At 40.9% G+C, this 25,784-nt stretch overlaps 1 protein-coding gene and 1 non-coding gene across 2 annotated transcripts in view; one reads left to right on the top strand and one right to left on the bottom strand.

Annotated features, from left to right (window-relative positions):
* The window catches only part of LRCH3 (leucine rich repeats and calponin homology domain containing 3), a 102,103-nt gene extending 78,435 nt beyond the window's left edge, over positions 1 to 23,668 (bottom strand). Inside the window, exon 1 of the mRNA XM_049785885.1 lies at positions 23,392 to 23,668. Coding sequence (XP_049641842.1) covers positions 23,392 to 23,662 — 271 coding nt within the window. The 5' untranslated portion in view covers positions 23,663 to 23,668. The remainder of the gene's footprint in view (positions 1 to 23,391) is intronic.
* Positions 14,944 to 15,081, top strand: LOC126026967 (small nucleolar RNA SNORA38). The gene has a single exon (XR_007502148.1). It is a non-coding gene; the product is annotated as a small nucleolar RNA SNORA38 (small nucleolar RNA).
* Positions 23,669 to 25,784: the final 2,116 nt, after the last annotated feature.

The raw sequence follows: 25,784 nt of genomic DNA, 5'->3' as shown, positions 1-25,784 counted from the left end.
TAATTGCCATTCTAACATTGTTTTTACAGTGTTCCTTTGACTCTAAGCCTTTAAGAAACCACTAGTAAAAATATCTGAAATTGCAAAAAAAAAAAATGGTTTACATTAGTGTTAACATATATGCTTTTAGTTACACTAGCATTCTGGAGGATAAAGGAGGGAGATAAGGGATATATACTTGGGAACAGGGATGAAGGGAGGACAACACTGGTGGTGGAAAGGCCCTCATTTATTGTCACTGTGTACCTTAAATATCACTGTGTAAGATTTGTAATTCACTTTGGCCACAATAAAAATTAAAAAAAAAATAGATAAGTGAGACTATGCTGTGTCTATCTCTCTCCCTCTGACTTACTTCACTCAGCATAATAGTTTCCATGCCCATCCAATGTATAGGAAAATTTCATGACTTCATTTTTTCCTAATGGCTGCCTAGTATTCCATTGTGTATATGTATGTACCAGTTACTTTAGCCACTCATCTGTTGTCAGGCACCTGGGTTGTTTCCAGATTCTGGCTATTGTAAATAGTGCTGCAATGAATATAGGTGTGCAAAAGGCATATTTATATTGTGTTTTTGTGTTCCTAGGGTAAAACACTAGGAGTGGTATTGCTGGATCATATAGGAGCTCAATTTCCAGTTTTTTGAGGAATCTCCCTATTGTTTTCCATAAAGACTGGACTAGATGGCATTTCCAAAAGCAGTGAATGAGAGTTCCTTTCTCCCCACATCCCCACCAGCACTAATTTTTCTTGTTCTTTGTGATGTGTGCCAGTCTCTGTGGCGTGAGATGGTACCTCATTGTAGTTTTGATTTGCATCTCCCTGACGACCAATGATGTGGAGTATTTTTTCATGTGCCTTTTGGCCATTTGATTTCTTCTTTGAGAAAGTGTCACCACAGACCCATTTAACTTTTGAAAGTAAAGCAAGCCAAGCCACAAAAATTTAGATATACCGGTATCATAACAGATCATGCACTGGGACCCTTGCTAGGGAGACAGGGCAATTCTCCTGCCCTTATGAAGCCTCAATAGCTGCACACACACACCCACAAGTTTCCACACCAGTGGCCCAACTTGGCTACTTTTCCACTAATCTGTGCAGAGACATCTAACCACCAAAACTCCAGGTATGCTGATTTGGAGGATTGAGATTACTGAGGTCTTTTTGGAAACAGAGAGGGCTACCTATCCTTTTTCCTTTCCCCTCCATACTTCAAGAAGCCCCTGCATCCATACACATGATTCACAATTGCCACCATGTTGGCTCCTAGGCTCAGCTCCTCAGATCCTTGAAGTCCTGAACCAAGTGGATGCCATGTCAAGTGGTCGGCCACATGACACCTCCATAATTTTTCAATATTAACATTCCAGTAGATATGCACCATATTACATATGAAATTATCATAGAAGCTACCTAAGCTTAACAAACAAAACCAACAACAGAAAGCTTAACTAGCAATAAACAGCTTAGGTTTACTTCAGACAATAATATAATAACCCTATTGGAAAATATGACAATTTTCAAATTGTTCTTTTTTTCTTTTTTTGATAGTTCTATTACCATTTAGCTGCAACTTGCAATATTAAGTAAATTAGCCATATCTGCCCAAAAGGCTGGCTAGGGGAAAGTGAGAAACCAGGGATAATGGTGGCGGGAATGGAGTTTGAACACTAAATATCAAAAATAGCTGTATTGTGAGCAACTTTATAAGGCACATTATTTAAATTTAAAACTCTCATAAGAAAATTATGAAATAATACCACTTACTGAGAATTAGTGAAAAAAAGTAGTGATAAGTGGGTATATCTTTATTGTTTTGGAGACCATACCTGGAAGTTCAATACTTACTCCTGGTCATTCACTCAAGTTCCCTGTACTATCTCACTGGCTCAGATCTTTGGTAATACTTTATTTATTTTTGGGGGGTAGGAGGTTGGGCCTCACGCAGTGATGCTTTGGGGTAACTCCTGGCTATTCTCTCAGGAATTACTACTTGCTATATCAGGGAACTACACTTGGTACTGGGGATTGAGTACAGGGGACAGCCACATACAAGGCAAACACCCTACATTTGTTGTACTATCATTTGTCCCCTGATAATACTTTAGTTCAAAATGATTTATTAAAATAATAATAACAGTAAATAAACAGTTAAAAATATCTTTCTGGGAGTAAAAAGGAGAAAACTAGTAACTCAAAAGAGAGCATAAGTGAAAATTGGAGCCGGAGTGATAGCACAGCAGAGAAGGTGTTCGCCTTGCATGCAGCCAACCCAGGACAGACCTGGGTTTGATCTCTGGTATATCATGTGGTCCTGAGCCTGCCAGGAGCGATTTCTGAGCGCAGAGCCTGGAGTAACTCCTGAATGCCACTGGGTGTGGCCCCCAAACAAAAACAAACAAAAAATAAAAGAACATAAGTGAAAATGACTTTAAATGTAAGTAAGAAAAAATGTGATCAAATGAGGATTTAAAGTGTCTACATTTGGAGCTGGAGCAATAGCCCAGATGACATAGGGCATTTGCCTTGGATGGGGCTGACCTGGGTTCATTCCAGCATCAGAAATTGTCTCCCAAGCATCTCCAAGAATAATCCCAGAACACAGAGCTGGGAGTAACCTCTAAGCAGTGCCTGGAGTGGCCCAAAACCAAACAAAATAAAACTCTACATGCACAGCTTTGAAAATCTCCCACTACCTTGCACACAACCCTGGCATCCTCTATAGTTCCCAGAGCCTTGGCATAAGTGATGTCTGAGTAGATCCAGGAGTAAGCCCTGAGCACAGGCAGGTGTGGCTTCAAAACAAAACAAGACCATTTCCAGCTCCTTCACATAAATTATCTAAGCTGTCCCACATGCTATCTTGTCTGCTATCAGCTGTCAGTGAAATGACATAAAACAATGCTCCCACAGACAGGGTGTAATCCTGTATTCTCTTCATTGAAAGGAACCAAAGCTCCTTAGGGACAACAGATGCTTTATTTGGGAAAAGGGAAAACAGAAAAAGATCCAGAAACCTTTCTGTTCGTAGAATGAGTTTTTAAGTTCTCAACAGCAATGTGAAGATGGAGAATTTATACAAATGAAAGAATCAGGCAGTGTCTCAGGAGAGAGTAATTCATAACATAGCCAACTGTAAGCATTTGAAAGATGAAATAAAACCATTTTGACTTTATTATTTTGGGGTGTACTACTCAGATGCACGCCCAGTGCTGGGGTCAGCCACCTATCAGGCAAATACAAGTCAGCCCCTTATCTCCTAGTCCTATCTTTCTGACCCTTAATAGTAAACAAACATCTTGAATCTCTAAGAAAACTTTTTTCTTTTTGTCTGTGATTCCAGAAATCAAACTCAGGGCTTCAAACATCCAAGTCAAATAAATGCTCTACCACTAAGCTATACCCCCAGTTGAATCTAATAATCAGTGGGGGTGGGGAGATACACCCAGAGGTGCTGTGAAGCTATACAACTGGTTATGTGCCCAGGAATCCCTAACAATGCTCGTAGGACTATCTATAGTACTGGGGATCTACTGCATGCAAGGCAAGCATCCTAACCTCTAAACTGTATCTTTGGCCCCTTAAAAATATCTTACTTCCAGTGCAGTGGAGCTGGAGAGAGTACAGTGGGTAGGGCACTTGCCCTGTGCGTAGCAGAAACCCATAGGGTTCCCCTGGTATCACCAACATTGATTCCTAAGCAGAGAGCCAGGAGTAACCCTTAAGCACTACTTGGTGTAGCCCCAAAACAAAGAATGTTCTCAGTCTTAATTCCACAAAGACCCTAAAAATGAAAAAATACAGCATGAAGGATAGAAATGAATAAATTAATATCTACCATAAAAATTCCTTTCTGGAAAAGTAAAGAAGAATATAATCTAGATATATATCCCATCGAAATGTCGCTACGCTCAATTTTTTCATTACCTTATGTTGGAAAATAAGGAAGTGTTTACAAACTGCAAGTAGTGATAAGAGCAAAATTCATAAATCTATACTAGCCATTGGAGATCTGACCTTAAGAATATTTATTCAGTTCTTGCTGTTATTAAACAATGTTTTTAAAGGAACCAATAACAACTAGACTTGTTTTTGTTTTGGGGCCACACCCGGCTGTGCTCAGGGCTTACTCCTGGTTCAGGGATCACGCCTAGAAGGCTCAGGGGACCAAATAGGATCAACAGGAATAGAACCTAGATTGGCCGCATGCAATTCAAGTGTCCTTTCCATTGTACTATTGATCCAATTCCAGTAATAACTAGATTTCTAAGAGCAGGACTCGGAGACAAATACATCAATCAGAAGTTAATAGTAGAAAGCCCAAATCTCCTAAAAGTAGCCCTGGATGCCACTTCTAGGTTCACGCCCAGCCACCTCACCCCACCTGCTAGGTGTGGCCTTGGAGAAAACAGAGACACAACCAGCACTGCATCCTCAATCCTCATATCAAGACACTGATCTAGGGGGCCGGAGAGATAGCATGGAGGTAAGGTGTTTGCCTTTCATGCAGAAGGTCGGTGGTTCGAATCCCGGCATCCTATATGATCCCCTGAGCCTGCCAGGAGCGATTTCTGAGCGTAAAGCCAGGAGTAACCCCTGAGCGCTGCCGGGTGTCACCCAAAAGCCAAAAAAAAGAAAAAGAAAGACACTGATCTAGTTGCTCAATATCCCTTGAACTGGCCCTCAGGCCTTATGTGGGAGTCCCTCAGCCCCCATGAAAAAAACAAAAAAGCAAAGTATTGAGCTCTGGATATAAAAATGGGGGTCAGCACAGATTAGAATACTTACAGCATATTTTGGGATGATCTATTAAGGCTTTAAGAAACTTTTTTGGGGGCCAAGCGATGGCGCAGAGTTAAGGTGTTTGCCTTGCATGTGTCTGACCTAGGACGGTTAGATCCCCCGGTGTCCCATATGGTCCCTCAAGCCAGGAGTGATTTCTGTGAGCATAGCCAGGAGTAACCCTGAGTATCACCTTGTGTGGTCCAAAATCCAAAAAAGAAACCCAAAATCTTTTTTGCCATAATTTTGACAATATTTTACTTAAGCCAACCAGAACAAAGGGTATATTTCTTCAATTCTATCAATTCTATGAAGGTAGACAAACTGAGAAAGCTGCAGAAAACAGTTTGAACCAGAAGAGTTCATGAGAGTTGGTTAGGTTTTTTTTTGGTTCGTGAGGTTAAGGTCAGATGTGGTCTCCATAACAACAGTGCAAGACTAAGCGGGATGTGGTGCTGGAGAAGTTGCAAGCTAGCTGAGCTAGATAAGATTATTGATAAAAGTGGCTACATTAAACAATAGATTTTTCAGGACCCGAGAGATAGCACAGTAGAGCAGTAGGGCATTTGCCCTGGGACCGACCCCAGCATCTCATTTGGTCCCCTGTGCCTGCCAGGAATTATTTCTGAGTAACCTTTGAGTGCCACAGATGTGGGCCCCCCTCAAAAAAAATCAAAACAAAACAAAAAACAAATTTTTAATACAAAGTTGCATTTTTTAAAAATAATTTTTATTGTGACCAACATAAATTACAAATTTTTCAGAGTAATATTTGCTGCATTTTATTGGAAGATATCTTCTAAAACTTTTATGTTGTAGAGAAATCATGCCTTGTTATAAAGCTCCAAAGGACTCATTAGGTGCTAAGGCAACTATTGACTTTTTAGTTAAAGCCAATGTTTACTTGACATTCTCCAAACCCTAGGGCCCTTAAGAATAGAGCTAACTAAATCTATTCTGTCTGTACTCTATATAAATGGAAACAACCAACCCTGTGTAAAAACACATTCGTTTTCAACATGGTTTGGTAAATAAGCTCCACAGGTTGAGAACTGCTTAGGAAAAATATTAGTGCAAGGCCGGAGAGCGAGCATGCAGGTAGGGTGTTTGCCTTGCATGCAGAAGGACGGTGGTTCGAATCCCAGCATCCCATATGGTCCTCTGAGCCTGCCAGGAGCAATTTCTAAGCATAGAGCCAGGAGTAACCCCTGAGCACTGCCGGTTGTGACCCAAAAAAAACAAACAAAAAACCAAAAAAGAAAGAAAGAAGAAGGAAGGAAGGAAGGAAGGAAGGAAGGAAGGAAGGAAGGAAGGAAGGAAGGAAGGAAGGAAGGAAGGAAGGAAGGAAGGAAGGAAGGAAGGAAGGAAGGAAGGAAGGAAGGAGGGAGGGAGGAAGGAAGAAGGGAGGGAGGGAGGGAGGAAGGGAGGGAGGGAGGGAGGAAGGGAGGGAGGGAGGGAGGGATGAAATATTAATGCATCTGGGACTGGGAAGATAACTCAATGCAAGTGTACTTACGTTGCATATGTGAAGTCCCATGTTTAATTCTCAGCACCATAAAAACAAAAGCAAAAGCAAATGCCTATGGTCAGGGGGACAAGTCAAGAAACTACAGTGCATGCTTTACATACAGAATTGATGAATCCAATACCTGGAACTACATTATTCCCCAAGAACATCCAGGAGATGAGAGAGAGAAATGTACATCTGAATCATCTGCTGGAGATAAATGAGTGGTTACTATGGTCATGCAGCCCATGAAAGTCACTGCAATTGCCAAGGTTGACTTTGCAATTGTCAAGGTTGAAATGCATTTGGTAAGGCTGTAATTGCTATACACAGTGATCCCTCTATGGATCCAGACAAAGTAAATTAAAATCTTCTGGAAAAAAATTCATCCTTCTAGAAACCATTAAGAACATTTATTAGGGGGACTAGGGCAATAGAATAGCAAATAGGGTGCTTGCCTTGCATGCTGCCAACCCAGGTTTGATCCCTGGCATCCAATATGCTCTTCTGAGCACAGCCAGGTGTGATTCCTGAGTGCAGAGCCAGGAGTAACTTCTAAGCTACTCCAGGTATGGCCCAACAAAACAAAACAAAACAAAACAAAACAAAAAGTTCATGAGGACCAGAGTGATAGTACAGAGGTCCATACATGCAGCTGATCCAGGTTCAAATCCTGATACCCTTTATAGACCTGAGGTCAACAAAGAGTTACGCTTGAGAACAAAGCCAAGAGCCACCGGAGTATCACTTACACAAAACAACAGAAACAACAACAACAACTACTACTACTATTAACTACTACTAATTACTACTACTACTACTACTACTACTACTACTACTACTACTAACTACTACTAATAATAATAATAAATATCCTGATTCATGGAATGTCAAAAATCAACATTAACAGCAACTGATTTTCAACCATTATGAATGACTGGAGGAATTCAAGATTTTAGTGAATGGATAGCAAGGAACTAAAATTATTAAGTGTAAACTGCTGTAATCCCATGATAAACTTGAATGGATAAATTAGTGGGTGAGAGAAAAGAAAGTATTTCCTTTAAAGAGAATTGACTCTGGGTTATGAACATTATTAAAATTATTACAAGGGCCCGGAGAGATAGCACAGCGGCGTTTGCCTTGCAAGCGGCCAATCCAGGACCAAAGGTGGTTGGTTCGAATCCCGGTGTCCCATATGGACCCCCGTGCCTGCCAGGAGCTATTTCTGAGCAGACAGCCAGGAGTAACCCCTGAGCAACGCCGGGTGTGGCCCAAAAACAAACAAACAAAAAAATTATTACAAGATTGGGGCCAGAGAAATAGCACAGCAGTAGGCGTTTGCCTTGCAGGTAGCCACCCACAGATAGACCTTGGTTCTATTCCCGGCATCCCATATGGTTCCCCGAGCGCCGAATGTGATCCAAAAATACAAAACAAACAAACAAATAAATAAAATGATCACAAGTTTGAAGATAAAAGTAAATTTCTTGGTGGTGGTGGTGGCAATATGGCATACCCAATGATAATCAAGGTCAAGAACCAATCACACCCTGTAAATACTTAAGACACTGATTTTAGTAACACATGAAAAGATATCTTAATTATTTCAAATTAACTCTTCCTTGTTGATCTAAGCATTGATAATTTTATTTGCCTTTGTGTTGTAACAAATATTATGAAGTAAATTTATCCCTGCATAGAGTTAGGCTAGGGGGTACATGGGAGATTGGGGACACTCATGAAGGGAAGTCATACTGGTGATGGAACTGTTATTTGAACATGTATTGCCTGAAACTATTGTATTATGAACAACTTCATAAATCATAGTGCTTATAATAAAATTAGAGGAACAAAGAAAAAAATACCAGAATGTACAGAGTACTGTAGTTATGTGTATATGGAACCCATATATGAATGTATTTCTAGCTGTGAATCAAAAAAAATAAATAAGAGCCAACTAAAAGTTAGTCTTAAGGCATTCTGGAATAGAGTGACTACTGTTTCTTACATATGTTTCTCAACCAGGGATAATTTCTTAAGTGGTAGACGGGTGTAGAGTATGGTTTCTTCGCAATGCTGAAGACGAAGTGGTCCTTCCCAGAGTTACTTGGACTTGCATTGCAGATCTGGTGATGAGGTATTAGTCAGGTATGGTGGTGCTAGGGGACAGCCAGTAATGCCGAGAGGAACATACAAAGCTAGGAACCAAAACTAAGGATTGAACATCACAGTCAAATGATCTTGCATTTTGCACTACCTTCCTAGTTCCATAATTTGCTTTCATATTTTAAAAGAATTATTTTCATATTAAGATACAGATTATTTTAAAGTCCTGATTCATCATGACTCAAGTAGTATACTTAGCATACAGTTTAGCATACACTGCATGGCTGAGAACCAAAGGTTCAAGCTCACAGTACCAAACTAAATAGCCTGGGGAGTGATCCCAGTTCTTCCAGCACAACTGGAAATAGCTCCAATATAAAATGATTTAAATAGGGCCCGGAGAGATAGCACAGCGGTGTTTGCCTTGCAAGCAGCCGATCCAGGACCAAAGGTGGTTGGTTTGAATCCCGGTGTCCCATATGGTCCCCCATGCCTGCCAGGAGCTATTTCTGAGCAGACAGCCAGGAGTAACCCCTGAGCACCGCCGAGTGTGGCCCAAAAACCAAAAAAAAAAAAAAAAATGATTTAAATAAAAAAGTTTTATTTCCTAAAACTCCAGGATAGAAAATATGTTAAGAAATTGGAAATTGGGCCGGGCGGTGGCGCTAAAGGTAAGGTGCCTGCCTTGCCTGCGCTAGCCTCGGACGGACCGCGGTTCGATTCCCCCGGCGTCCCATATGGTCCCCCAAGCCAGGAGCGACTTCTGAGCGCATAGCCAGGAGTAACCCCTGAGCATTACCGGGTGTGGCCCAAAAACCAAAAAAAAAAAAAAAAAAAAAAGAAATTGGAAATTAAGAATAAATCTGATTAAGTAGAGGCCACACATATGACCTACTAATAAGACAACTAAACTTACATACTTAGGGCAGTGGATCACCACCTCAGTATTTGGTTTAATATTGTAGGGAAGGACATCAATTTTGTGCTGGGGAGAGGGCGATTTAGGTCACACACTGCAGTGCTCAGGGTTTACTCCTGGCAGGACACAGAATTATAAGATCAAGCCTTGAACAGTCATGTGCAAGGCAAGCACCCTGCCTGCTGTACTATCTCTCCTGCACGGTGCACATTTTTGGCTGCTATCTGAAACATGCTTTCAAAAGGTAAGAGCAGGAAAAGGAATTTAAGTAAGGAGCCTGCTGTAGTACTTCCCAAGGATATATGATAAAGCTTGCATAGGAGTTTCAGTAGAGAGGTTACACAACTTAGGTAATGCAGAGGTACATTACTATTTGCTAATTGCGGAGGGTGAGAGAAATAGAATAAAGGATGATACTAATTTTAAACTCGAGCTACTTCCTGAATGCTGAATTGAGATGAGTTTCCATCTTAATAATTAATGGAGAGTAGTGTCATTCACTATAAGAGCAAGTAGGTTTTTTTTGTTTTGTTTTGTTTTGTTTTGTTTTGAGTCATACCTGACAGTGCTCAAGGGTTACTCCTGGCTCTAGCTCAGAAATCGCTCCTGGCAGGCTCAGGGGACCACATGGGATGCTGGGATTCGAACCACCGTCCTTCTGCACACAAGGCAAACACCCTACCTCCATGCTATCTCTCTGGCCCCAGAACAAATTGTTGATGTCAATTTCTTCACTTCTTTTCGTGTATTTGGGGTAAGTTAGGAGGATTTAGGATCAGCAAAATCAAGAGTCCTTTTAGTTCAAGGTATATTTGAAATGCTTATTAATGCACCTAGTGGAAATATCAAGTAGACCACTAAATATGTCTGGTGTTTAGGCACAAGGTAAAAACTAAAATTATTTGGTGTGTGAATCACAAAGAATCAAAGCTGACTACCTGAATTCATTTGGGGAAGGGGCATAACTGAGTGGCCACCTTACTCAAACACCACCTCTGAGGAGACTCCTCATAAGCTCCCTGGTCTCCTGGCTCTTAAGAACTTCGAAAGTCTTCTCTTTTTTATGTTCTAAATGAGGAAATATATGAGCAACTGGATTAAAGAGGCCAAGGAAGTAAATAGCAATATATATATATATATATATATGTATATATATCAAGGTAAAACACCTAAATCTTCTTACTCTCTATTATCATTATCTCTACCCCACCCCATCTCATCAAATCCATAAGCTATTTAGCTTTTATAAATTATTCTTTCCCCCTAAGAGAAAGGACACTATTTTCTTATGTACAACCTATATGACAAATCTCTACACCACTGCTTCAAGCAATTCTTCAGAAGCCAGGGAAAGAGTTCAAATCATGCCTTGAAGTCTTGCGTGTGCAAGGTCCCAAATTCAATCTCTGGTACCACAAAGCATTGCCAGGTTCGCCACTGTGGTCTCTAACACTGCTGGACTGAGCTGTACCCCAGCCCATAACCAATTAAAAGGGCTGATCACAGAAGTTATACTAATTATAGTCCGTAAACTCTATCATGTAATGCTTGCTTAATTGGCATTATAATAATCATATACTTCACTAAAAACTAAATTAGTTATTTGACTTTAATACTAAATACCACTTGTAGGCACATGACATTATTTTCAGGCTCTCTAGGAACTAAATACTAGTCCTATGTTTGGGGAATTCAAGACTTGATGAACTTGAGTTCTTGTGTCAACATAAATTGAAAAATGCCACACAGCATACTTCCAAATTCTTTTAAAGATACAGGAACAAGTATATAATTCTTCCCTGACCTTGAACTGAAAGCAAATAGCATACCCTTATTTCCAGTGGTTAGAAAGCATTATTGGTGATGAGTGTCCTTGTACAGGTATATAGAGTTCAGAATCGCTGTTGCTGGCAGTGCAAACTGCAGTGTCTATATCCAGTGGCACTGTTAACAACTGTTACATGATCCAGGGCATTGTTTCTGTTACCTATTCTTCCAACCTCTGGTTTTCTAATCCTCATAGAGATTTTGTGTATTATTCATCGTCATGTTTGTTTCTTTTTTACCTCCTTTATTTGGAGTCTAGGGTAGGTATTCCCTAGTAGTGCCAAAGAGCTAGGTGATATTAAGACCGGCTGTGTGTGTCTAACAATTCATTACTAGGGCTTGGCTCAGATCCAGCAGTGCCAGGGGAACCAGGGCCACCCTGGCAGACCTTGGGATTAAAATCAGGATCATTTGCAAACAAGGAATACACTCCTTGGGGTCCTTTGAGCTATCTTTCCTGACTGAACAGTTGCTTATAACTAAGAACTATGATTAACCATATATGTTTCTTTTTCTTTTTTCTTTTTCTTTTTTTTTGGGGCAGAACTCGGGAGTGCTCAGGGGTCACTCCTGGCTCTTTGCTCAGAAATCAGTCCTGGCAGGCTCGGGGGACCACATGGGATACCAGGATTTGAACCACCGCCCTTCTGCATACAAGGCAAACAAACACCCTACCGCTGTGCTATTTCTCTGGCCCCCTATTTTTTAGACTATTTTTAATGGAAAAAGTCTACTATATAATTTTTTTTGGGGGGGGCCACACCTGGCGTTGCTCAGGGGTTACTCCTGGCTGTCTGCTCAGAAATAGCTCCTGGCAGGCCCGGGGGACCATATGGGACACCGGGATTCGGGATTCGAACCAACCACCTTTGGTCCTGGATCAGCTGCTTGCAAGGCAAACGCCGCTGTGCTATCTCTCCGGGCCCTACTATATAATTTTTAATGAATGCATTAAACCAGTTAATAAACTTATTGACTTAAGACTTCCTTCAAAAAAATAAAAGTTGGGGCCGGCGCAGTGGTGCTAAAGGTAAGGTGCCTGCCTTGCCTGCGATAGCCTAGGACGGACCGCGGTTCGATCCCCTGAGTCCCATATGGTCCCCCAAGCCAGGAGCAATTTCTGACGCATAGCCAGGAGTAACCCGAGTGTCACCGGGTGTGGCCCAAAAATAAAAAAAAATAAAATAAAAATAAAAAAATAAAAATTTAGAAATTGGAGAGCACGAAAGTCAAAACTAAAACAATAACTTAAACCTAAACAACTAGTTTAGGTTCTAAAATTAGTAGTACTACATTAACATTGCTGATTACTTTAGTAACTGTGTCTGCATTACTTTTACTTTTTCTTTCCTTTTTTCTTTTTTTTTTTTTTTTGGGGGGGGTTACACCCGGCAGTGCTCAGGGGTTACTCCTGGCTCTATGCTCAGAAATCACTCCTGGCAGGCTTGGGGGACCATATGGGATTCCAGGATTCGAACCACTGATCTTCTGCACACAAGGCCTTATCTCCACGCTCTCTCTCTAGCCCCTACTTTTTCTAAATTTGACAGAAATAAATACTTAGTCAACAAACTGAAAAAAATGAAAATGTATCTTACTACTTAAATATCCTATTTTAAGTAACGAGAAATATCCTATTTCATGTAACCTTCCAGTACCCAAATGCAACCACAATAACAGAAAATGTATCTTAGAAAATCCTTGACTCCAGTATTGCTACTTTCTACCGGTTCACCAGATTCAACACTGATTTTCTGCCAATTATAACAATCTGCTCAACCCTCCTAGAGACACTATCCTGATACTCTTCTTTTTAGAAACAATTGTCACTATGGTTGAATCTAGATTTTCTTTCTGAAACCAATTTCAAAATTTTGGGTATGAAGACCTATTACTCCATAGGTCTTTATACCCAACAGCCACTGTCTCTGTCTCTCTATAAGGGCTATGTATGATGCCTTTGTCTGTCTGTCTGTCTGTCTGTCTGTCTGTCTCAGTGTTGGGGGTGCAGAGTAACCTATGTAACGTGTCATAAGTCTCACTATGTCAACACAGTAGCAGAAGAGGAAAAAAAAAACACTTGTGAATGAGAATACATTGAAGCTAAAATTTTTTGTTTCAGGTTTGGGAGATAATCAAAGAGCTGGAATGCATACTTCATATGCCACAATCCTAGGTTCAAGAACCCAAACTGCATGCTCCCCAAAGCATTAATTCAGTGGTAGGCCCAAAGCACCATCAGGTGTTGCTTCAAAAGCAAAAACAAAATAAGTTTCTCACTTCATAATAAGAGATTAAGTTATAAAAGGGAAAATAACATATTTCCTAAGATACTGTTCTTAGTATTCCATATTTCAATTAAATATGCATATATTTTTAGAAACTGAGTTACAAAGGTAATATTTTGTTTGCATGTTTATTTTTTGGGTCACACCCGGCAGTGTTCAGGGTTTACTCCTGGCTCTGTGCTCAGAAATTGCCCCAGCAGGCACAGGGGACCATATGGGATGCCGGGATTCAAACCACTGTCCTTCTGCATGAAAGGCTAACACCTTACCTCCATGCTATCTCTTCAGCCCCCAAAGGTAATATTTATATACAACATAATATCCCTATTTCTGAAAGTAGGACATAGGGTGGTAAATTATAGGAAAATAAATTAACCATCTAGAAATGCACTTATAGTTAAGTCAGAGAAGGGACCACCACTATGACAATGATAATAGGAACTGATTATTCTGGACAATAATTGAGCGTTCAAAATCAAAAATAGAATCAAGAGACCCAAACTACAAAAAACTATACACAAAGGGGACCTATTATATTAGCAGTCCAAGGGGCTGAGGGTGGAGATATGGGATGCATGCAGGGCACTACTGTGGAGGGAGGTCAACCCTGGTGATGAGAATTGTCCTAATTTACTGTCACTATGTACCTTAAATATAATTGTGAAAGGCTTGTAATTCACATTGGTCTCAATAAAAATTAAAAAAAATAAAAGAAAGGGGCTGGAGAGAGAGCATGGAGATAGGGCATTTGCCTTGCATGCAGAAGGACGGTGGTTCGAATCCCGGCATCTCATATGGTCCCCCAAGCCTGCCAGGAGTGATTGCTGAGCATAGAGCTAGGAGTAGGCCCTGAGCGCTGCCGGGTGTGACCCCCCCCCAAAAAATGAAAAAATATATAACTGGATGTTGGATGGACATAAGGTGATATGCATGGTACCCTCATTAACAATACATCATGCAGACCACAGTGTCTAAAGAAAAACAAGAGAGAGGAGTTAAGTGCCAGAGAAAGAGAGAAAGAGAGGAGAGAGAGAGAGAGGAGTTAAATGCCTGCCCCAGACACAGGCAGAAGGAAGAGTAGGAGGGAAACCAGGGACACTGATGATGGGAAATGTTTATGGGAAAAGGGGGTTGTACATTTTAAGACTGAAACTCTATAATGAATAATTTAGGTTCAATCCCATTCAGTCTCCAGAGCCCGCCAGAAGTGATTTCTGAGTGCAGAGCCAGGAGTATGCCCTGAGCACCACTGAATGTGGCCCCAACACAAACAAACCAAAAATTGCACTTGTTTTGACCTTCCTAAAGATTAGCAAATTGAAAGCATAAGTTTGTATTACGGCAAACATGGGGATATAGAGTGGAATCCCTAAAATTCAAAGCCCACAAATTTCCCACTGAGGCAACTTGAAGCTCATCATCTCAAGTATTCCTACATTACAATTATATCAATAAAAACTTCGGTTACTCTCTAGCCCTACCCTTCATTTTAAAGAATCATCTAACCCTTCTACAAAGGCATTTTTATGGGTTCCTGTCTTTGGATACCTAGGAATCAAAATGAAAGAAATGTGGAAACTGGAGAAATTTAGGGCTAGGGCTAACTTGCTCTGTGCTGCCTGAAGACCAATAATCCCACATTGAAGGGGAAAAGTATCATCTCTTAGAATATTCTTCCTGATTTGAATATATAACATTCAGTGGATGATAAATGTGTCAAATACAGAGTTAAAAACCACTATTAATCAGGGAGGATGAGAGGGAAACAGTTGACATTGGTGGTGGGAAATGTGTACTGGTGAAGGTTGTTGTACATTGTATGACTAAAATTCCATCATGAACAATTTATCTGTGGAAAAAAAAAATTGTGGTATCAACAACTTTGGAACCATGGAGTTTTATTTTTTTTTTTAAAAAAAAAGCACCCTCTATTAATAAAGATAAGCATTTCAAAATGTAGTTCTTATTACCAAGATTTTCTTCCTAAAAATAAAATTTAAATTATGTCCCCTCCCTGGCTCACCCTGCTATGTGAGCAAAGCTCTTGTATACAGTTGCAGTTCCATTTCCTGCTACCTCCTCTAGCCTCTGCCTTCTCAGACATTATTTAACAGTGTTTTCAGCTCTAGTATCCATGGTAGTTTACTGTCATGGAAACAGTAAAACAGGGGTGATTTATAAAAAGAAATTCCAAAGAAGATTTCAAGTCTATACAAAACTATCCAATTTCACTTTGATGGGAAATTTCTAGTATTCATGTGATTCCACATGACAATGTGCTGTCCACTGTAACATACGTGGCTTCTATGAACTTGAAAAATAAATCTGACTGATAAATCAAATTAAAATGTTTAAATGAACTTAGTTTTAATAACCACCCATAATACCTACTGGACTAAATAGCACTGATCTAGAAAAATTCAGTGTACTGATTACTGTGGTTGCTACGAAATATACATAAATCTGAGAAAAATGTTATTTCCACTTTGCATCTGGCATACCACTAACTTCTCCAGTTCGTATATCCAAGACTAACAAAACCATCATTTTGTGGCTTACAAATTGCTTCCTTGACATGAAAGACACTAGGTTCCATTCCCAGCATCACAAAAGAAAATGGGGGAAAGGGCTAGAAAACAAGTAACTTCTTTTAAATAGTAAATGACCTTTTAGCAATTCTTGCTTCTTTCCCTAGGAAATGCCCACTGCTATAAAGTCCCTCTACTCATGGCTGCAGTAACACTGACTTACCCGCATTTATTTGTGATTTACAAAGGTATTCAGAGTTGAATTTTAGACATACAATGTTTCAGCAATCCCATCACCAATGTCAATCACCCACCACCCATTTTTCCTAAGTCCACTCCAAACCTCCCACTGACGGTCCTATCCTGCCATTAATTAGAGGCACCTTTTTTGCATTTGGGTCTCCTGGTTTCAGTGTTATTGACTCCATGGTTTGGATAATTAGCTCTGTCCTCCTCCCTTAACACCATCAATGTACCTGAATCCCCCCAATCCCTGCCCCCACTTACTTTAAAAGTCTTTCTCCTACTTCACTCTATTTCTTCCCTTATCTTCACTATACTCTGGGGCCAAGAGTATTCTAGACAATCTCCATTTAACCATTGCATTCCTTCATGCAGTTACTAGAAATAACACGTGTAAGTGATATCATCCATCCTATGCTTATCCTTCTTCTGGCTTACTTCATTTAACATTGTGTCTTCCAGTTCCATCCATGTTGCAGCAAATTACATGAATTGTATCATTCCTTAAAGTTATATAGCATTCCATTGTATTTATTGCACCACATCTTCATGATCCACACATCCATTGTTGGACATCTAGGTTGATTCCAACTCCTAGCTATTCTATTCTACTAAGTGGTGCAATGAATAGGGGTGTGCGTACATTCTTTTGAATGAATGAGGTTTTTTTTGTTTTGTTTTTTGGGTCCTGCCCGGCAGCGCTCAGGGGCCACTCCTGATTCTATGTTCAGAAATCACTCCTGGCAGGCGTGGGGGACCATATGGGATGCCGGGATTCGAACCACCATCCCTCTGCATGCAAAGCAAATGCCCTACCTCCATGCCATCTCTCCAGCCCCTTGAATGAATGTTTTTCTGTCTTGGGGACAGATAGGCAAAAGTGGAATCGCTGAATCATATGGCAGTTCAACTGTGAATTTACTGAGACCTACCATACTGTTTTCCATGGGATTGAATCAGACAACATTCTCACCAGCAGTGGATGAGAGTTCCTTTTCACCACATCCCCACCAACAAATATTTATATGACATAATCTTTTTTTGTTTTTGTTTTTTTGGTTTTTGGGTCACACCCAGCGGTGCTCAGGGGTTACTCCTGGCTGTCTGCTCAGAAATAGCTCCTAGCAGACACGGGGGACCATATGGGACACCGGGATTCGAACCAACCACCTTTGGTCCTGGATCGGCTGCTTGCAAGGCAAACGCCGCCGCTGTGCTATCTCTCCGGGCCCTGCTATGACATAATCTTAAACACAGAATTTAACCTCTAAGAAACTGTTTCTTATCTGCAAACTACTTTAGCTGTTATCCGTTCATGGCTGCTTTGGCTTCAGGAATCTTTGAATTCTTATACAGGTCCTATTGCATAGCACTGTTTCTGGGTCTTACTCAAGCTAATTTCCTCTTGACTTTTTTTATTTTTTGGCTTTTGGGTCACACCCGGCAGCGCTCAGGGGTTACTCCTGGCTCTACACTCAGAAATCGATTCTGGCAGGCTCAGGGGACCATATGGGATGCCGACATTCAAACCACCGTCCTTCTGCACGCAAGGCAAATGCTCTACCTCCATGCTATCTCTCTGGCCCCTCCTCTTGACATTTTAAATGTTGATGCATATAAAAGTTACCAGAGACCAGCTTTTCCACTCTCCACAGTCAAACATCTCATAAACTCCTCATTACATCTCTCTCAAGTGGATGTTATGCTGTGAACTCACTCTTAAAACTATTTGTTGCTACAGAGTCTAGCTTTTCCATCCTCCATTACTCTTCACATTTCTAATTGCTGCATATGATTACTTAGATCTGCCACCGATCCTTAAAGGTATAAAGCAAACATTTCTCCCAATTTCCACAATATGTATGGGGCCAGAGAGGTAAGAGCGCCCAGGTTGGATCCCCAAGGTAGCATAGTCAATACTATTGGGAGCAACCCCTAGCAACATTGGAGTGGACATTAATAAAAACAAAACAAAACAAAAAAAAAACAAAAACAAAAGAAGGGTAAGAAAGATTGTGTAGGGGTTCAGGTGCTTACCTTGCACAAAAAAACAACTAGGAAACAAACAAAAAATAGTTGTATCAAACTTCTTTGTATGGTACAGTCACCCTAAACACAAGTCCTTGAACAGGTGGCCCTGAGATTTAAATCCCAGTTCTATCATTTTTTAGTATGTGATTTTTATGAATCTTGAGTTTTCATTTTTATATGTGCAAAAAATAGAATCAAGGGTTGGAGCAACAGTACAGCAGGTAGGGTGTTTGCCTTGCTGAGACCAACCCAGATTTGATCCCCCCCCCGCACCTTATGGTCTCTAGCACTGCCAGGAGTGATTCCTGAATGCAGAGCCAGGAGTAACACCTGAACACCACCAAGTCTGGCCCAAAAACAAAAACAAAGCAAAATTAGGTCAAAAATAGTAACTCAAAAAAACGAAAGTGCAACTCAAGCTGCTGTGTATCCATGTTATATGTTCATATGTGTGTGTATACACACATTGCTTAGTAAATACCTGGAATATGCCAACAGTGCAATAAATGTTAGCTACTATTATTACCTGTGGCATTACCACCTGTCTAGTCCTTCAGGTTTAAGAGCTGGTTGTCTTTGATGCAAGGTCCTTTCTAAAAATTTTCACTCAGCATTTGTACATTTGAATTTTCCACTATGAGCACTGTCTTCATTCTTTCATACTTCTAGATTATCATCATAGCCTCTCAACCAAATTACTGGTTTTGTTTAAATTATTTTTCCTTTTCCCTTTCCTTTCCCTTTGTTATTTAAATGTCACAAGCTCAATGTGGTGCTTGAGGGGAGGGCAGGTCACACATTGGTTGTATTGCACCAGAAGTCACTTCAGTGTCGCGCCCAGGGAGGATGTTGCCAGGAATGTAATCCATGGCCTCATATGCAAGGCAGAGGCTCTACTACTGAACCACAAACCAGGGCTACCAGAATACTAGTCTTTTTAATCCCTACATTAGTTTAATTTCCCCCATATTACCTAGCCTAAATTCTTACATACACAAAATAAGTTTTGCTATTGCTATCAGTTCATTTTTAAAAAACAAATTTTACCGAATTGTCACTGGCTCACAATAATATAAAATTTTAGAACAGTTTCACATGTCTGTAAGTACAAAAACCTTACCACACCCACCATCAAAATGCCAGTGCCATCAAACTATCAAAAAAAAAAAAGAATCCTCTTAGGGATAGAGAGGTAGTACAGAACACATCCAACTGTGGATTAAAAAAGTAAACAAACAAATACCCTAAACAATAAAGTAATAATAACAACAAGATAATCCCCCCTTGGAACTATTTATTTATTCCTCTGCTAAATAAACTACTTGAGTTCCATGAGAACAGGGAGGATTACATCTGTCAAATTTTCTTAGCCAATATTTGTTGAAAGAATATCACCAGTCTCCCCGTTCCCTTAACTATCAATCTAGCATTGTCTTATGCAAATAACATTTCTTATATTCCCCAATGGGACCATTTATTCAGACCTCATCATTATATATCAAGTCTTACTGCATTAATCAAATCTCTTTTATTCTGTTAAATGTTTATATTTAAATTAAGCAGAAAAGGGAATTTCTAAGCTTGTATAAATTGTAATTATCTAACCTCGTCCAACTTTGGTTTCATTATCTGTAAAAGCAAGAATAGTAATATCTTATTGTACACAAGGAGTATATGTAGCATAGTGGAAAAACGATAAGTTTTTGTAACATAAATGTTTAGAGAAAACATGTCAAAATGTTTATGTTCTCTAACTATGTTAAAATATATTACGTTCTCTAAGCATACAATATGTTTAGAGAAAACATAGTTATAGTAAAATAATGAGGAATCGTGTAACTCTATAACGAAATATGTGACTTTCTCTCAATTGATTCTTCATATACCGAGTGGAGTATAAGAACATACGATTCATTGGTTATGAGCATTTAACAAGGTAAAAAATTTTTTTTTTTTTTGCGATTTGTATATGTTTGTTTGTTTGGGGCCATATCCAATGGGAATCAGGGCTTGTTCCTACCTATGCTCAGGAATCACTCTTAGCAGGCCATCTGGGGTCCATATGGGATACCAGGGATTGAACCTAGGTCAGCAGAGTAATATAAATGCCCTACTTACTGTACTATTGTCCAGGCGCCACATACAACTACTTTTTTTGTTTTTCGGCCACACCCAGTGAAGCTCAGGGGTTATTTCTGGCTATGCACACTCAGAAATTGATCCTGGCTTGGGGAACCATATGGGACACCGGGGGATTGAACCGTGGTCCGTCCTAGGCTAGTGCTCGCAAGGCAGATGCCTTACAGCTTGTGCCACCGCTCTGGCCCCACATACAACATTCTGTTGATAAATTTGATATTTTTATACTTAACCAAAGTCTGCCAAAGTATAAATGTTTATATTTTTAAATTAAAATATTTATTTAAGTACCATAATTACAAACATATTAGTAGTTGTGTTTCAGTCATAAGTATGACCCCCTTTACCAGTGCAACCTTCCCACCACCAATGCCTCTCTTCTTTTTCTTCTACCCCCGCCTGTCTTCAAGACAGGCATTCGATTTCTCTCACTCACTATCATTATTATAATTGTTGGTGTACTTATTTCTCTAACTGCACTCACTTCATATCATTAGGCTGGTCCTTTCAAACCTCATCTCTATTGTCTCTAAGTATTACTATCATACTATCTTTTATTTTTTTTAAACCCCACAGATGAGTGAGACTATTCTGTGTGTGTCTCTCTCCCTCTTATTTCTGTCAGCAAAATAGTTTCCATGCCCATCCATGTATAGGAAAATTTAATCATATGTAATAGGTGATTATTTTCACGTTCTAGAAACAGATCTAGTCTAAAACTTTTCTTTTTATATCTTTGTTGTTTTTTTTTGGGGGGGGGGGAAATCACACTTTCTCACTCTTTGCAGCAGTGCTTGGAAGATTACTCCTGGCTCTGCACTTAGAAATTACTCCTGGCAGGACAGGGGACCATAAGGAATGCTGGGGTTTGAAACCAGGCTGGCAGCGTGCAAAGCAAATAAATGCCCTGCCAACTGTGCTACAGCTCTGACCCCACTTTTTTTATATCTTTTGATATAAAAAGTTCACACATCAAAATTTTTTGTAAACAATTAAAGTAATATGGGGGCCGGAGAAATAGCATGGAGGTAAGGTGTTTGCCTTGCATACAGAAGGATAGTGGTTGGAATCCGGTATCCCATAAGCCTGCCGGGTGTAACCCAAAAAAACAGTACAAAACAAAGCAAACACAATTAAAGTAATAAAAGTAAATATAGATAATACCAAATTAAAAATTCAGAGCACACAGGTGGAGCAATAGTACAGCAGGTAGCGCACTTGCCTTGCACACAAATGGCCAAGATTGATCCTTGGCATCACATATGATCACCCGAGCACTACCAGGAGTAAATCCTGAGTGCAGAGGCAGGAGTAACCCCTGAGTATCACCGAGGGTGGTCCCCCAACCTCTAAAAATTTAGAGCACAGTAAGAAAAAAGCCAATGGTATATTTCATTCTTCTCTATAAATGCCCTGCGTTTTTCTTCATTGATAAAAATAACTTTTTTTGTTTTTGTTTTAGTTGGATTTTTTAAAGTGGGGGGCTAGATACTTAGGGCTCTGTGCTCAGGCATCACTTCTGATGGATCACTCTTTGCTCAGGTGACCATATGCAATGCTGGGATGCAAGCTGGGACACTGGATGCAGAGCATGAATGTTACTATACTCTCCAGACCCAATTAAAATATTTCTTAAACGCAAAACATATTGGTTTTAGGACTATTTAATATAACGAGTTAGACAAACTCCTATAACCAATTTGTCTTTAGCTTCAGGCATAATGTAGTAATGCTAAAATGAGTCATACCCATACACATTGTACTACAACTCCTAAACAGAATAAGGAAATTTGGAATAAGATGATTTTAGATGTCATCTATCAGAACACGTGCAGTAGGCTTGTGCTGGGTCTCTCTTGTCTTTGCTAAAGTTTTAGTATTAGTCACTAAAAATATGAACTATACTCAACTACAAATAAGTTCCCACCCTAAAGGAGGTTTAAGTTAGCATTTAATTTCTTACATTTTCCACTAGATCAGAAGTTTAATAGTTTTTCTAACTTTAATGTGTACAATCATAGGAAAGATGTCACATAAAAGTTTTCTAGATATACTAAGTACAAGATACAAAGCACTATTCATCTTTGTATTGCAAAGTACTACACATCTTTGGTTGCAAAAACACTATCTGGAAATAAATAACTACATCATACTATAGAAAACTGTGTACGGGATTTTTTCCCTCCTTTGTGTTCGTGTAAAACATGAATAGACTGAGTTTTTAATCTACTCCCCTGAGGAAGCTATGTTTTAAACACAATAGAAACATATTATGTAGAACATATCAGTACCATTGTTCTGTACGACTAAGAAAATCAAGTTATATTTAATTCCCTGTTTTCTTTCCTGTGTTAAAAAAAAATAAGGATAAAACAACATGTTTGTTGGCATTGCCAGTGCAATCCATGTAGCTTTCCTAAAAATTTTCCCTTCAACTTTTTTGGGAGGCGAGAGGTGCAAAGCAAGGGAAACTTGATGGCCAGCTATAGCTCGTTTCACAAGACCTGATTAAATGAAAGTAGAGGGGGAACATATTAAAGCTTTTGGGATCATAATAAAAACTCTTTCAAGAATAAAAAAAAAAAAAAAAAAAAAGCCAGCTCGGAGATCAACTCTTGATCATGCAGAGACCAAAAAAGAAACCCTGTAGTAGTAAAAGCTTGCTCCAATCCCTCATCTTAGTCAACCCTGGGCATCCCCAATCCTCATGGGCCTGCAGCAACCGGGGCGGGGCAGGGGGGGTCTATAGACGTTCAGCAGCGACACAAACTAACCATCTAAGAACCCCAAACCACTCAGCACCCCACTTTGCAAAGGTGATGGGGTTGGTGCATCAGGCTGGTGGGCCAGGCCAGGAGCAGTGGGACTGCTTCACCCCGTTACCCGGGTCCGACAGGAAGCCTCCAACCCAGCTGACGCCTTCCCAACTCCCTCCCATCGCCCGCTGGGGCGGCCCCCCAACCCCTAGCACCCCAAAGCCCCCACCACCAGGGCTGTCCGTCCCCGGCTCACCCGCCCGGGTGGTGTCCGTCAGGTCGTGGTTGGCCGCTCCCCGGGGAAACTCCCTCAGTTTCCGGCCGCTCAGGCTCAGCACCCCGGTGACCACCGCCTCCTCCAGCGCTCGATCCAGGGAGCGGCTCCACGCGCCCGGGCCAGGACCCGGCCCCGGGCCGGCCCCGGAGGCCGAGCCGCAGTGGACGCCGGCGAGGAGCCCTCCGGGCGGGACTGGGCCGGGGCCCTCCGCCGTGGCCGTGGCCAGAGCCACTAAGCCTGCAGCCGCCATTTCTCCGCCGACCCGACGAGGCTCCGGCCCGACGCATGCGCGGCCAGAAGGGCTGGGTGGATGGCTGGGTGGGCGGGGAGAAAGGAGGACGCGGACCCCGAGCTCGGCGGGCGGCTCCCGGGCTGGGCCTGGCTGGGCTGCAGGGCCCTGCAGGGTCACGGCCAGGGCCGAGCCTGGCCTCCTCCGCCCCGGCCCAGAGTTCCAGGATTTAGGGAGGGAATCTTGAGCAGCCCTCCCGGGCTGGGCTTCCAGGACTGCTTCTCAAAGGCCGCTGCCAACATTTTTTTAATGCCCACTCATCCACACTTAAATTGGACTTAAGGTCTGCATTAAGTCGAGCTTTCGTTTAGCAACTTACTGGACCGTGCACATTCCCAACTTGCCAACACAGTTGTTCTATTCTAGGTGGAGACTCGTGGATTAAATATTATATTGAATTATTTGAATATTATTTCATAGTAATTAAATACTACAGTCAGAGGGGGAAAGGTGCAAACTCACAAAGCAAGGACAAGCTTCCCTAATTCCTAACACAATATGTTTGTTGGCATTGTCAGTGCAATCCTAAAAAATTTCCCTTCAACTTTTTGGGGGGCAGGAGGAGTAAAACAAGGGGAACTTGATGGCCAGCTATAGCTCATTTCACAAGATCTGATTAAATGAAAGTAGAGGGAGAAAAATTAAAGCTATAGGGATCATAATAAAAACTTTTTCGGGCCGGGCGGTGGCGCTAGAGGTAAGGTGCCTGCCTTGCCTGCGCTAGCCTTGGACGGACCGCGGTTCGATCCCCCGTTCGATCCCCGGCGTCCCATATGGTCCTCCAAGCCAGGAGCAACTTCTGAGTGCATAGCTAGGAGTAACCCCTGAGCGTTACCGGGTGTGGCCCAAAACCCAAAAAAAAACAAAAAAAAAAAACTCAAGAATAAAAAGCCAGCTTCGAGATCAACACTTGATCATGCAGAGACTAAAAAAAACTCTAGTATTAAGAGCTTGCTTTAATCTCTAATCTTGAAAGAGTTACATAAAGTCTTCTCTTCCTTTTATAGTTATTTAGCAAAAATAAAACCAAAGGGAGGACTGGAGGCGTGGCTCCATTGGGGGAGTCCTTACCTAGACTGTATGTGTGTGTGTGGCCCTGGTTTGACATAGCAGGAGCAGTTCGTGGGAACCGCGGAGAGTAGCCTCAAAAAACAAACAAACAAACAAACACAAAGCTCAAACTGTACTTGTCCTTTAAGCAAACTTTTTTCATAGGAAACCAGACTTGTGGAAAATAATCTGCCCATATCGTAAATAAAAGAATTAAAGAACCGAACCGAAATAGGGTTTAAAAAAATGAAATACAAGTACTGAAAAGTGAGAAATAATCAAATCCTTTTAAGCCAATTAAAATAACATTCACATGGCAACCTGTTTCCAGAGGTTTTTTTTTTACATATTTAAACATTTCCTGCTATATGTAAATTTCCCCTACAAGCAATTATGAATTGATTATGGAATCTTGAAATCTAAATATATATTTTTTGTTTTGTTTTGTTTTTGTTTGTTTTTTCGGGCCACACCCATTTGATGCTCAGGGGTTACTCCTGGCTAAGCACTCAGAAATTGCCCCTGGCTTGGGGGACCATATGGGACGCCTGGGGGTCGAACCACGATCCTTTCTTGGCTAGCGCTTGCAAGGCAGACACCTTACCTCTAGCGCCACCTCGCCGGCCCCAGAATCTAAATATATATATATATATATATTTTTTTTTTTTTGGTTTTTGGGCCACACCCAGTAACGCTCAGGGGTTACTCCTGGCTATGTGCTCAGAAGTTGCTCCTGGCTTGGGGGACCATATGGGACACCGGGGGATCGAACCGCGGTCCGTCCAAGGTTAGCGCAGGCAAGGCAGGCACCTTACCTTTAGCGCCACCGCCCGGCCCCTAAATATATATTTTTAATTATTTCTTCTTCCCTTTATTACTGTTGTAATGACCAGGGATCTCAGTCAGTACTGAGGTTTAAAACTAATTTAGCTGCAGTGCTTACATGTGTTGACCAGGATACAGACTTTATTTTTATTAAATCATCATGAGATAGTTAAAAAGTTATTGGTAGTCTAGTTTCAGTCATATAATG

This window comes from Suncus etruscus, chromosome 13 (assembly GCF_024139225.1).
Source record: "Suncus etruscus isolate mSunEtr1 chromosome 13, mSunEtr1.pri.cur, whole genome shotgun sequence".
Classification (NCBI taxonomy): Eukaryota; Metazoa; Chordata; class Mammalia; order Eulipotyphla; family Soricidae; genus Suncus; species Suncus etruscus.
The sequence above is the reverse complement of the archived record's forward strand: the minus strand, read 5'-3'. Positions and strand labels throughout refer to the sequence as shown.